Source organism: Maniola jurtina, chromosome 25 (genome assembly GCF_905333055.1).
Source record: "Maniola jurtina chromosome 25, ilManJurt1.1, whole genome shotgun sequence".
Lineage (NCBI taxonomy): Eukaryota > Metazoa > Arthropoda > Insecta > Lepidoptera > Nymphalidae > Maniola > Maniola jurtina.
The window spans coordinates 2,377,743-2,392,650 of NC_060053.1; the positions used below are offsets into that span (position 1 = coordinate 2,377,743).

A 14,908-nucleotide genomic window follows, 5' to 3' on the forward strand; every position below is an offset into this window, starting at 1 on the left:
AAATAAACCATTTTAAAAGTACAATAATCGTGTTCTTTAAACAAACAGTAGCTAGGTATTTTGTTGTTGAAATGGTCCCAATAACAAAACATTATGATTTTGACTTAACAGGACTCTCTCCGTCACTCGTTTCATACAATCGTAGTTCCAATTTCATTTGAATATTAAGCAACCAAAGTCCATGAAATTTTGCAGACATATTCTAGAAAATAATATCTGTGTCTGTGGTGTTTTAGATTTTTCTAAAAATATGTAGTTTTAAAATTACAAGGGCTCAAAGATTTGTATGTAATTTTTTAAGACCGCGTAACTTTTAAACCGAATATTTTAACAGAAATCTGGAAAACCACAGACATAGATATTAGTTTCTAGAATATGTCTGCAAAATTGCATGGACTTTGGTTGCTTAATATTCAAATGAAATTGGAACTACGTTTGTATGAAACGAGTGACGGAGAGAGCCCTCTTAACTTGACTTTGGAATAAGTTGGAATATAAAATGTAAGTTTTGAGTACAATACAGGATGTAATTAAACGTTAGCAAAAACTTAGCGCTATTATTATACCTGCTATCTAACCACAATCCAATGCCAAAAACCAATTGCCTATCTTGTAGTTTCAGTGATTTAGTCTTTTTCAAACCCGCATTCCGTAACGTGCAAAGACTTCGAGTAACCTATTTACGGAACGTTCGTTGACCTCTAGCGTCAGTCAGGTGTTTTATTTGCAATATATTGCGATATTTTTTTTCGTGGTTTGTTTACGGTATCTTATCAGTAATCATCAGTACCATCACCTTTCGTTTTGCTAGCGTTCTGGTTACACCCTGTATGAAGGGTCAATCATTTAAAATATTTTTACGTACCCAATAATTTGGTAAGGATCAGAAGGTCAATAAAAAAAAAACAATAAAATCAATCAATAATTATCGCGACACGTGATAGCAGTCGGGAATCGGGATCAGGGACCGAATTACCGGTATTTTTTTCGTCGCGATAACATAGTATCGTTATGTTAACGATAAAAATAACGATACCCGATAACTCACCATTTATACCTACCGGTAATTATGCACCTATTTCTGTCTAAAGATGCCGTGTACAAAGTAGCACCTTGGCTCGACGCGTATTTACCGGTAACGATAAAATTATAACGTTTTAATCCATATAGGTACAACGCTACTAGTACGTTATTTTTAAAGTAACATAACAACGAAATATTTTGGAAGTTTAAACGTAAAATATTTGGTAACGGGAACCGAATCCTGGTCTAGATTTGAACATAACATTACAATAACGTTACCAAGTTCACACGCCGACGAAAGAACGAATGACTTGTACTTTGAGACCGTCTGAACCTTGCAAAGGTCGACCATCACACATTTTACTTTATAAACATAATAACTATTACATTAATACGAAATAACGAAAAAAAAAAAAACGAATGCATGCAAAAATATTTCACTCAGCCTAATTGTAGACGACTGCAATCATTTTCAGTGGCTCAAATTCTCTCACTACACTATATAAGAACATCAAGTGTAAATTAATAATTTATAACACCCCCGACAAGTGAAGGTTACAGTACCTAGAAAAGAGCTAATAACTTTCAAACGGCTAAACCGATTTTCTTGGATTATAGCTATTGTAGAGGCACTGCGAGTAATCATTTTAGAGGCTACGCGTGCCACGACGTAGCGTAATTCGTCAGTTGCATCTAGCCCGTTGTATTGTGTGGTAGTCTACAAGTATTGTAACTTTAAATAGTGAATTATAATATATATATTTTTTAGTGTTCATTTCTTTTGTTTTTATTACTACCCTGGTAGAGAACACGGCGCTACTATATATCCAGCAACATCATATATATATACATCAAATATCTGTACAAATATACCTGTACATTGGTGACTCAGACTTTGAACTACCAGGGTAGCGCGTGTTAATTTTATTAAAATAGTAACGTAACGTAAGCTAGGGCAACTCAAATTAACACGTGTAAGGAAGTGAAAAACTAAAAAACTTTAAAAATGGCGCAACCTACGACAAAAGCTAAAGATCTAGATAGACTAGCCGTGATTGCTGACAAAGTAATGGAAACTATGAAGTCCCAAACGATAGCAGAAGTGGCAGCAAAGGAGGCGGTACCCGGAACTTCGTCGATGGCAGCTGAAATAGCCAGGATACATGCAAGGTTGGACCAGCTGGACAGGTCCAGAGACAGTTGGCGAGGCAGGCGAGGTCGCGGAAGGTTCCGTGGTCGTTCGCGTTCCCGAGGTCCAGACGTGCCCCGGATAGCCCGGACTGGCTCTGCGTGCATCATTTTAAATATAGGCAGAGAGCTAATCGCTGCGAACAGCCGTGCACCTGGAATAAGCAGGAAAACTAGTGAAGATGCAGGTGGAACCGGTGGGTACCTGCGTCGAATTAGGGAACCACCGTTTATGTGTTACGGATAAGGACAATGGCATACGCTATTTAATAGACACAGGTGCGAACATTTCAGTGTTGCCTAAAAGTTATAAATCAGTGTGTGATAGTACAGTAAATAATAAATACAAACTTTATGCCGCGAATGGTAGTGAAATACAAACTTTCGGAACAAAGACTCTAGTGTTAAATTTAAGATTGCGTCGTGCGTTTAAGTGGACTTTTGTAATAGCCGACGTTAAACAACCCATTTTAGGAGCGGATTTTTTAGCTAAGTATAATTTGTTAGTAGACTTAAGAAACAGACGATTGTTAGATCAGGAGACTAACATGTATGTAATTTCCACTATAGTAAACTCGGAGCATTCATCTATTTTTACTATAGCCGAATCGCATCCATGTTATTCTCTCCTAAGTAGGTTCCCAGAATTGACAATGCCAGCGACGTTCAAAGAACCACCACGTCACAGCGTAAGACACCACATCGAGACTTCAGGACCTCCGGTGCATGCGCGCCCAAGGCCGCTGCCGCCGGACCGATTTAAAAAGGTAAGAGAAGAATTTCGCCTTATGCAGGAAATGGGTATTTGCCGCCCGTCAAAGAGTGCGTGGGCGAGTCCTCTACACGTTGTACCTAAAAAAGATGGTAATATAAGGCCGTGTGGAGACTATAGAGCGCTGAATGCAATTACGAAGCCTGATAGATACCCAATTCCTCACATAAAGGATTTTACGTTTATTTTAGCCGATAAGAAAGTATTTAGCAGGATTGATATTAACCGAGCGTATCACTTTATTCCGATAGCAGAGGATGACGTGGAGAAAACAGCAATCATTACACCTTTTGGTTTATTTGAATGGCCATGTATGTCTTTCGGTTTAAGAAACGCAGCACAAACATTTCAACGTTTCATGAATAATTATGTTTTACAGGATTTAGAGGCAAATTTTCAACAAAATAACCCGGATTGTGCGAATTATAAAACTGAATTTGTTTTTTCATACTTAGATGATTTAATAATAGCTAGCGAAAATAGTTCGCTCCACGAAAAACATTTAGAGACCGTTTTTGAAAGATTACAACAAGTTGGGCTAACTATTAATTTAGCAAAGTGTGCGTTTTTCACAAGATAAAGTTGAGTTTTTGGGTCATGAGGTTTCAGCCAGTGGCTTAAGACCGTTGCCAAGCAAGGTCCAAGCCATTGTAGACTTTCCCAGACCGAAAACGGTAGAGGAACTTCGTAGATTTCTAGGCATGGTAAATTTCTATAGAAGTCATTTGCGTCAGGCAGCTGAATATCAAGCTGAATTAAATAAGTATCTTCACGGAGCAAAGAAACGTGACAAAAGTAGTATAGTGTGGACAGAAAGTGCTATTCAAGCTTTCGAACAATGCAAGTTGAATTTACAGAATGCTGCTTTGTTAGCGTATCCGATAACAGGTCAAGTGCTTGCTATAATGGCAGACGCGTCAAATAGTTGTGTTGGAGGCACATTACAACAAAGAGTAAATAACGAGTGGGTTCCGTTAGGTTATTTTTCGAAAAAATTGACTGACACGCAACAAAAGTACAGTACCTACGACAGGGAGTTACTTTCGCTTTATTTGTCAGTGCAATATTTTAGGAACATGTTCGAAGGTCGAGATCTCGTTTTGTATACAGATCATAAGCCGTTAACGTTTGCGTTTAAAAAGCTAAGTAGTAGTAAAGAAACGCCGCGAAGGACCCGTCAGTTATTATTTATTAGTGAGTTCACGACGGATATACGCTATACAAAAGGCGAAGAGAACGCGCCCGCGGACGCGTTATCGCGCGTTGAAACAATTTCGTGCCCGTCTGTACTTGACTTCACAGAAGTGGCTATTGCGCAAGCCAACGACAAAGAGCTCACAGAATGCTAGGAACAAAAAACGGTAATACGAGACTAATAAAAATTGACTTGCCGAGTGTAAATAAACCGATTGTTTGTAACTTGCGAGGCGATAAGGCTAGGCCTTACTTACCAAAACAGTTTAGGCGTATCGCATACGAAACAATACATAACCTAAGCCATCCTGGCATTAGAACAACAAGGAAAATGGTAACTAATAATTATTTTTGGCCTGGGATGAATAAAGATATAGGTATTTGGGCTAGGTCGTGCATAGAGTGTCAAAAAGCAAAGGTTCACAGACACACTATGTCACCTTTAGGGCAATTTGCAAAAGTAGATAGAATGTGTCATTTACACATTGACATTACAGGTCCATTTACTATTTCAGAGGAAGGCTACAGGTATTGTCTTACAATGATTGATAGGGAAACAGGTTGGCCGGAAGCATTTCCAATTAAAGATATTTGTGCGAAGACAGTAGCCAAACTCGTGTATGAAGGATGGATTACTAGACATGGGTGTTTTATTAATTTGAGCTCAGATCAAGGAAAGCAATTTGAGAGCAGTCTCTTTAGGCATTTAATGAATTATTTAGGGGTTCATAAGTTCAGGACGACACCGTATCATCCACAGAGTAATGGCGCGATCGAACGATGGCATCGTAGTTTTAAGGCCGCCTTAATGGCGAGATTAAAGGACAATAGATCGTGGGTTGAAGAAATGCACACCATTATGATGGGACTGCGTGCAGCACCACGCAGTGACACAGGGGTAAGTGCCGCGGAATTAACCTTCGGGCGAACTCTGAGGCTCCCTGGAGAATTTTTCGAACCATCGGATAGTAAGATAACGGACGGTGAGGAGTACCTAAAGCAGTTGAAACAGGTAATTAGTAATTTAAGACCGAAACCCGAGACACACAGAGACTCTCGGACTATTTTTGTACACCCTGCCTTAAAAGACTGTAAAAAAGTTTTTGTTAGAAACGATGTAATGCGTAAGTGTCTACAACCACCATATGACGGTCCCTATGACGTCATAAAGCGGTTGGAAAAAGCATACTTAGTACAGTTACCCAATAGACAGGCCCTTATTTCTATTGACAGGTTGAAACCGGCTTTTGTCCTGGATATCGAAAATCCACGACAAACGCCGGGTGAAACGTCATGTAAAAAAAATGTAGATTTAGTGACGATGACGTTTTGCCGACTCATACAATCCGTACTACTCGGAGTGGGAGAGTCAGCAAAACGCCCGTTAGGTATCAGTAGAATAATTCGTGTAGCAACTAGCAATTAAGCAAATGAGTATTATGAAATAAGTATTGTAAAATGACCCTGATCCGCATATATTATTTTTTATTAGAAGTCATAACTAAACCTTATTATTGAGAGTGTTAGAGTGGTTGACGATTGTTATAATTTATTGGATAGTGTGTAAATGTAAAATGTAATGTAACCAACATTCGAAGCGTTGAGTGCAACGAAGGCTGGATGGCGTGGGAATAGCAACAATTGAACGTGGTATTGCCACAGCGACCCCGTCGCCACCCGCTCAAGTTGTAGTGACCTCATCTCAAGTATGATGTGTTAAGAGATGTACCATGCATCGAATCAAAGGAACACTTTAACTGGGTGACGTGTTTAAATTATGATTTGTTGGGTAAGCGGATCGGAAACATTGCTAGGGTTGTCGAAAAATAAAGAACGAATATTGTGAAATTAAATTAAGGTTGCGGAAATTTGTATTTGTTTAATTTTTATTAAGATAAAAATTTGGGGTGGTGTGATGTAGAGGCACTGCGAGTAATCATTTTAGAGGCTACGCGTGCCACGACGTAGCGTAATTCGTCAGTTGCATCTAGCCCGTTGTATTGTGTGGTAGTCTACAAGTATTGTAACTTTAAATAGTGAATTATAATATATATATTTTTTAGTGTTCATTTCTTTTGTTTTTATTACTACCCTGGTAGAGAACACGGCGCTACTATATATCCAGCAACATCATATATATATACATCAAATATCTGTACAAATATACCTGTACAGCTATTCAAAACAAAAAAACTAAATTAAAACCGGTTCATTAGTTTAGGAGCTACGATGCCACAGACAAATACACAGATACACACGTCAAAATTATAACACCCCACTTTTTGAGTCGGGGGATAAAAAATACATTCTGGGAAATGGCAAAAGGACGTTATGAGAAAAGACATTTTAAAAAAAAGGCCATAATGCACTGAGAGTTGAGATCTATACAGCGCACTCTGACTTTGCTTAGACTTAAGACAGAGTTAAAACGAGACAGATGTATATCTCTCACATAAATCTGTCTCGTTTTGACTCAATCTTAAGTCTGAGCAAAGTCAAAGTGCGCTCTAATCTCATCCTGAGAGTTGAGGTTGCAACCTATAGAGCGCACTTTGACTTTCCTTAGTCTTAAGTTTCAGTTGCCCCTTAACTGAAACTTAAGACTAAGCAAAGTCAAAGTTTGCTTAGTCGAGACGGGCCTGCCCGCGAAATTCTTTAATTTGGTTTTTCGCAATCTGTAAAGTAATACGGCAAAGTAGGCTTATGGCACTTTAATTGCGCCAATGGCAGTATCATCCTCACAGGTTTATATAAAAATCTTTACTTGAAAGGGTCCAGTTTAAGAAATTAGCTCTAGTATCGACTAATTTGTGAGTTATAGTCGATCCTAGAGCTAATTTGGTGGTTAAAATGGTACTTCCATTGGCGCAATTAAAGTGCCATAAGCCTACTTTGTCGTATTAGTTTATAAATTGCGAAAAACCAAATCAAATTTGAATTTCACGGGTAAGCCCATCGCATCCACCTTAACGGCCGTATTTACAAACGACGTTACTATGAGGTCTCACAGTGCGCTCGAACGCATAGTGTAGGTTCCACCAATCAGATCATTGTAAATTGACGTGATACAGTCATCTGATTGGTGGAACGGACACTTTGACTTTGCTCTGACTTAAGATTGAGTTAAAACGAGACAGATTTATGTGAGAGATATAGCTCTGTCTCGTTTTAACTCTGTCTTAAGTCTAAGCAAAGGCAGAGCGCGCTCTATAGATCTCACCCTAAGAGTCAAATGTATGAGTTAGAAGTTAGAATGGGAGTATTCTTTGGGATTTCGTCTGTGTTGGTATTAGCTGGCGGGAGTGCTCTGCCTTTTTGGAGTGTTTTTTTTTTTGTTAAAACTGACTGGAAAGCGCTCTAAGGGGGTGCCGTGCGTGGGTCGGCGAGCGCCGGCACAGACGGGGTCCATACATAACTTGTTACAAATAACTAAAACTTGACATTGGCTAATCTTTGTAAAGCCAGGCGAGAGGAAAAAAAAAGAAGTTAGAATTTGGGTAAAGTCATTTGGGCATCCAAGTACGGGCTATTGCTGTACTGTTTTACAACGAGGCTGAGTGGAATATAAAATGTAGAAAATAAGACTATTCCATACACACTAAACAAACAAAAAAGAAAAACAAAAAAATAACTAATTATTCATTTATTAACCTAACGAACTTATCATACCATATATCTAGACTGGTAAACAATTTAAATGCACTAGGATTTGTTGTCCAAACGGAAAATGTAAAATAAGCTTTGACCAAAACAAACTTTTTTTTTGGTTTTCATTCACAGGTACACCATATAAGAGCAAAGCCTAACTCACACTTGGCCGGTTTTGATGAGAGTTAACGATAGCAATCGCACCTAATTCAAATAATGAATTATAAATGTCACCTTTAACTTCTCCTCTCAGCAAAGGTTGCCTGGTAGAGATGGCTCCAAGCAATAAGGCCGCCTTTGCACACAATTGTTTTTTTCTGTTTTCTTCTTTCTGTGTTGTGATCCTTTACATGTGTTTTTGTGTGCAATAAAGTGTATCTATCTATCTTGAAGTTCAGATTGTTGTAGATAAAATTGTTCGTATAGACACAGAATTCAAAATATACATGGTGGAATTTTGTAATGCCACCTTGAAGGTAAATTTTACTCAAAGAAACCGTTCCTTTATTTTTGAATAGAAAGAAAACTGCATTTCAAAAATTCGCTTGACATACCCGGGAATCGAACCGACTAAAATCTGTAAAAATTACAACCTGTACTTTTATTGCATATATCGTTAGGATCAATTATAAGGATCAAATCTCTCCAATAAACTTGATAAATTAAATGAAAGGACAACAATGAAATCTGGACTTATAAATTCAATGAGTCAAGTTAAAGCTCTTTAACTCAAAGATCCATCTGTTTACTTATGTACCTATCTAAGAAAGGAGTCTGCATTACAAACACGTGCAAATTGCAATCGTCTTATCGAAAAGGTAATTTGTCATTTTAATGGATTAATGACGTCAATAATAATTATTATTATTAATTACTAACATAGGTAAGTAAACGGTACGGTAAAGGTACGGAACCCTCAGTGCGCGAGTCTGACTCGCACTTGGCCGGTTTTTTACTTCGTTCACTCTATCTATACACTGTTTTTATCACAGTGTCCCCATCACCAAGGGTTAATTGGAAGAGAATAACTCTAAGTATTAAGTTCGCCTATGTACACTCAATTTCTTATGTGCAATAATCAAAACAAACCAAACGTATATTTCAATGTCACCAATGATGACGAACAAATAGGAACTTATCGTTTCTATTGACTTATTCAGCATTCCGTGGTTACAGCCGTTTGGATAACAAATCCCGTGCAAACCGTCATACTATACAATATAGCACAACAAAAAAAAATTGAATTTACTTACAAAATAATTCAGGTATCATAGTCTTCATCTATTTGTAGGTTCCCTGAATTGAGGTGATCTATATCGACTCTGGGAGGCATTAGGGGTTTAGGTATTTCTATTTTTTTGACTTCAGACTTTTTGGAGTTCTGCCTGTGTAATTTTTTTTCTTCTTTGGGAACGCCTACAATACTAGCTACAGCTGTGTCTAGGACTTTGATCTCAGGCACAGCGAGGTTTTTGGAGAAGTCTATGTTTAGTATGGGTGCTATGTCTTTGCTTGGGGCTACGTAGGTCGCTACGGGTGGGTAGGGTAGTGATTCACTCCTATTCATCACCCTTTTGAAACCTGTGGAAATACAAATAATATTCTACATTGGATCACTATTATAAAGTCGAAAGTTTGTGTGAGTGTGTTTGTATGTTTGTTACTTTTTCACGCAAAAACCCCTCGACGGATTTGGCTGAAATTCGGAATGGAGATAGATAATATCCTGGATTAGCACATAGGCTACTTTTTATCCCGGAAAATCAAAGAGTTCCCACGGGATTTCAAAAAACCTAAATCCACGCGGACGAAGTCGCGGGCGTCAGCTAAATAAAGTACTAAAGTCGAACAAAACATTGTTATGCTGCGATTTCCGTGTGTAGAACACTAGCTGATGCCCGCGACTTCGTTCGCGTGGATGTAGGTTTTTTAAAAATCCCGTGGGAACTCTTTAATTTTCCAGGATAAAAAGTAGCCTATATGCTAATCCAGGGTATAATCTATCTCCATTCTAAAATTTCAGCCCAATCCGTCCAGTAGTTATTGCGTGAAGGAGTAACAAACATACACACACACATACAAACTTTCGCCTTTATAATATTAGTGTGAAGTGTGATGTGATAGTGTGATTGTAGTCAGTAATTTATCTCTTGGTATAATTTACTTTATCCCAAAAAAAACCCCCACCATTATGGAAGGGATTTAAACCCTGAGTGATGAGTATTACCTGCGTAGTGGGACGTGGAAGGCTGCGGGCTCGCGTACGTAGGATTTAGAGTTATGACACTCTTATGTTGTACTTCTGAATCCACAGTCTGGGTCTCTTGGTAGAAGTTGGCCGTTACTATTGGCCTATCTTCTAACTTCTTTGTTAAATCTATAGATAATACGAAAAAAAAATTAATAAGTAAAAATAAAATTAATAAAAACGGCTCCTCCTCTCTCGTCTGGCTTAACAAAGATTAGCCAATGTCAAGTTTGTAGTTATTTATAACAAGTTAGGGAAACTATACAAGTATGGACCCCGTCTGTGCTGGCGCTCGCCGACACACGCACGGCACCCCCTTAGAGCGCTTTCCAGTCAGTTTTAACAAAACTACACTCCAAAAAAGCAGAGCACGCCCGCCAGCTAACACCAACACAGACGAAGTCCCTAAAAACGGCTCTCTCTGTCTCCTATGGCGCTGCAAATGTTCATGGGCGGCGCTGACAACTAAACGTCGGGTGAACCGCCTGCACGTTTACTCGCTATTTTATTAAAAACTAGAGGATGCCCGCGTGGATAACGGTTTTTTAGTCCCGTAGGAACTCTTTGATTTTCCGGGATAAAAAGTAGCCTATGTCCTTCCCCGGGATGTATACCAAGTCTGTACTAAATTTCAATAAAATCGGTTCAGCGGTTGGATCATGAAAATGTAGCAGACAGACAGACACACTTTCGCATTTATAATATTAAGAACTAGGGGATGCCCGCGGCTTCGCTTGCGTGGATATCGATTTTTTAAATCCCGTAGGAACGCTTTGATTTTCCGGGATAAAAAGTAGCCTTTGTCCTTCCCCGGGATGTATCGGTTAAGTGGCTGGGCCGTGAAAACGTAGCAGACAGACAGACACACTTTCGCATTTATAATATTAAGAACTAGGGGAGGCCCGCGGCTTCGCCTGCGTGGATATCGATTTTTTAAATCCCGTAGGAACGCTTTGATTTTCCGGGATAAAAAGTAGCCTTTGTCCTTCCCCGGGATGTATACCAAGTCTGTATTAAATTTCGTTAAAATCAGTTCAGCTGTTTGAACATGAATACGTAGCAGACAGACAGACACACTTTCATATATTTTTTTTTTACCTATAGCCTCTGACGTGATTGTTTCGTTCTTCGGTCGGTCTGTGTCTAGGGAGACGGCTCGGCGGAGGTTGTCTTTGGCCGTCGCTTGCACTCGGACGTCGGAGCTGCTCGAGCTATTCGAGTCTTCTCTGACTACTCTTCGAGGGGCGGTTGTGTCCGAGACCCTGTAAGAAATGTCAGTCAAAATTTTTTTTTTTCTCTCGTCTGGCTTTACAAAGATTAGCCAATGTCAAGTTTGTAGTTATTTACAAGTCAGGGAAAATATATAAATATGGACTTTGTCTGTGCCGGCGCTCGCCGACACACACGCGGTGCCTCTTTAGAGCGCTTCTCAGTCAGTTCCACCACCACAAAACACTAGTAAAACACAAAAACCGGCCACTTTTAACAAAAAAAAAAAAAAAAAACACTCCAAAAAGGCACCGCACGCGCGCCAGCAAACGCCAACACAGTCAAAATTATAGTTATTAACCGACTTCAAATAAAGGAGGAGGTTCTCAATTCTTCGAAATCTTTTTTTTTTTTTAAGTAAAGGAGGAGGTTCTCAATTCGTCGAAATCTTTTTTTGTTTTTAAGTTTTCTTTAATGTATGTTCTCTGATTACTCAAAGACGTCTGGACCAATTTGGAATTTATTTATTTTTTGTTTGAAAGGGTATACTTTGCAAGTGGTCCCATATAAATTTGGTGAATATCTGATGAATATCTTCGGAGATGGAGAACAGAACTCCTCAATGGATAAGAGCAAATTGCTCGCGATCACTGTAATAGCTTAGTAAACAGTAGGGTTTAAACTGGGCATAGCATATTATAGTACAGTGGGCCACTAACCATGAGCGAGCATAATAAAAGAAACTAGAAGTCCCAAGTGTGAAGCTCGCCCGACTTCATACATACATTACACGTGTAGAAACAAAAATTATTTATTACTTCTTAGTGTTTCTGGTCAGTCAGTTTTATTTTTCTTTTGAATTTTTTTTTATACAAGGCTGTAAAGTTGTTGGCAATTTAAGGGTGACACATTATACAGAATATATTCAGTAATAAATTATTTTTAGGGCTCCGTACCTCAAAAGGAAAAACGGAACCCTTATAGGATCACTTTGTTGTCTGTCTGTCTGTCTGTCCGTCCGTCGAGTCTGTCAAGAAACCTATAGGGTACTGCCCGTTGACTTAGAATCATGAAATTTGGCAGATAGGTAGGTCTTATAGCACAAGTACAGGAATAAATCTGAAAACCGCGAATTTGTGGTCACATCATTTAAAAAAAATTTAAAATATGTTTAAATTTTCAAAGTAAGATAACTATACCAAGTGGGGTATCATATGAAAGGGCTTTACCTGTACATTCTAAAACCGATTTCTATTTATTTGTATGCTTAATAGTTTTTGATTTATCGTGCAAAATGTTGGAAAAAATACCCGAGTACGGAACCCTCAGTGCGCGAGTCTGACTCGCACTTGGCCGGTTTTTTATGTTTGTGGAAAGTGGTTTTTATTAAAAAAAAATTATCACAAAAACCGCATGTGAATCCTGTGGGATATGATTACCTCGTAGAATTTGGCGAGTTCTCTCTACTCATCATTTCTCTTTCTTCCGCTGCAGTAACGTCAGGGATGTTTTTCACCTAAAAAGAAAATAATTATAAGTTACAAGTGATTAAAAATTTATAACAACCCCTGACAAGTGAAGATTACAGTAACTAGAAAAGAGTGGCTTGATGGAGAGTGTTCTTAGCTATAATCCAAGAAAATCGGTTCGGCCGTTTGAAAGTTATCAGCTCTTTTCTAGTTACTGTAACCTTCACTAGTTACTGTAACCTTCACTTGTCGGGGGTGTTATACATTTTTAATTTACACTTGTTTACTTTTTCGTCCATTTGAGTGTACTCACCAGGTCTCTAAGGAAGTCAAACCGCGACTCGGCAAGTATGCACTGCTTGACATGGGACGGGCTGAGGGTCTTAGCGTTCCTCTGCATGGTCACCTGCATGGCCTTGCCCAGCAGAGACTCCACAAATAGCTCCAGAGTACGAGGTGTTGTGGTAAAACCATTGAGTTAAGTTCATATTGAAATATTTAAAAAAAGCAAGCCTATGGTTGTGTACTCAGGTACTTTTTCGACATTTAGCACGATGAATCAAAAACTATTATACATAAAAATAAATAAAGATCTGTTTTAGAATGTACAGATAAAACCCTTTCATATGATACCCCACTTGGTATAGTTATCTTACTTTAAAAATTGAAAATACTAATTATTTGTTCATGAACACATTTTAATTCTTTTTTGTCATGTAACACAAATTTACGGTTTTTGGATTTTTTCCTTTAGTTGTGCAAAGACCTGCCTACCTGCCAAATTCCATTATTCCAGGTCAACAGAAAGTACCCTATAGGTTTTCTTGACAGACACAACAGACAGACAGACAGACACTGAAGTGATCTTCCATTTTTCTTTTTGTAGTACGAAACCCTAAAAATCATGTGTGTAATCTTATTCCAAAGCTGTGATAGTGTAGTGTGTAATATGTCTGTTCTTACTCAGTAGCTTGGATAGCTACAACCACAAAACCTCTACTCAGTCCAAACATAGAATGATTACCTATTGTTCTAAGTTTTAACTTATATTAGCATAGAATAATAGGATATTAGAAATATAAAAAAATGTTGGTATATAAAAAAAACTCTAACACTGTAGTTTTATGATTCTTGTAATTTAGTGAGTGATAATTCATCATATAATCATAAGTATGCACTTGTTATTTACCTAATTACCTTATAAATGATACTTCAGTGATTTGTTATTTGAATATTACCAAATTCCAGTAAACAGAAAGGTTACTGATTTGCAATAGGTGCATAAAGCTTAAATTTAATCAACTATTTAAAAGGAAGCTCATATACTTATGCAGTTTTCAAGTTAACAAAATTTGATTCTCAGTTAAAAACATGACAAATAGTTACCAAAACAAACATTACACATCTATCCAAATATTTTTCCTGTAACTAGCTGTGTATTCAAATAAACTGCGTCAATAACGTGGAAGAATACAAAGGACAACAAAAGTACCTTGACTATTCATAATACTGTAACCAATTGAGCTTATTGAACCAAGTGTTGTTTGTTAAATGCAATCGAGAGTTTTAATTACGATTTCATTAAAAAGGATATAGATTATGATTGGCACGGCCTGAGCCACCTTCCCAACCTCCTCGTCAGTCTGCATTATCTTCTTAATTCGCCCCTAAAAGCAAACAGTGTCATCATAATAGCCAAACGCGTAGAATCCACAAAAACAACACACAATTTCTTGTTTATATCCCAGCTTTTGGCTATTAAAAACTTACGGCTGGGAACCTCGCATTGTATTTTCTCTTCTTCGACGGCATAGTCACAATTTGTACACTTTAACACTGTTTTTAGGTTTAAATAAGCTCACTTTGCCATAGCACTGTAATACTTCTCGCGCATTTTTGAGGTTATAAAAAGGGGACGTTCGCAGTCTACTTCATTTATATACGAATCTGTCAGTTTTCCACCTCTTTTTACAAACAACTTTTCTTCTCGATAGTTATAATATTAAATATTTGATTAGCAGTTTGCTAAAGTTTATTTATGTATAGTTTTTATTGGTGCATGAAATAGAATACTTTTTTATAAAAAAACATTGAAATACGGTTTTAATTAGGTAATTAATCAAAATACCAAATACATATTACATTGAAAAAAAGTAA

The 14,908-nt window shown here is 37.9% G+C and overlaps 1 protein-coding gene and 1 long non-coding RNA gene across 2 annotated transcripts; one reads left to right on the top strand and one right to left on the bottom strand.

Annotated features, from left to right (window-relative positions):
* Nucleotides 1-383: 383 nt before the first annotated feature.
* On the top strand, nucleotides 384-14,760 carry LOC123878110. The gene is made up of 3 exons (XR_006798751.1): nucleotides 384-1,125; nucleotides 5,166-5,167; nucleotides 14,746-14,760. It is a non-coding gene; the product is annotated as an uncharacterized LOC123878110 (long non-coding RNA).
* LOC123878104 (dr1-associated corepressor homolog) lies at nucleotides 7,806-14,748 on the bottom strand. Its single transcript, XM_045925171.1, has 7 exons — nucleotides 14,522-14,748; nucleotides 14,346-14,418; nucleotides 13,065-13,207; nucleotides 12,722-12,798; nucleotides 11,172-11,335; nucleotides 10,053-10,202; nucleotides 7,806-9,406 (listed from the first exon to the last, which is right to left on the bottom strand). Exons 1-7 carry the CDS (start codon nucleotides 14,561-14,563, stop codon nucleotides 9,087-9,089), a joined length of 969 nt encoding a protein of 322 aa, XP_045781127.1. The 5' UTR covers nucleotides 14,564-14,748; the 3' UTR covers nucleotides 7,806-9,086.
* Nucleotides 14,761-14,908: the final 148 nt, after the last annotated feature.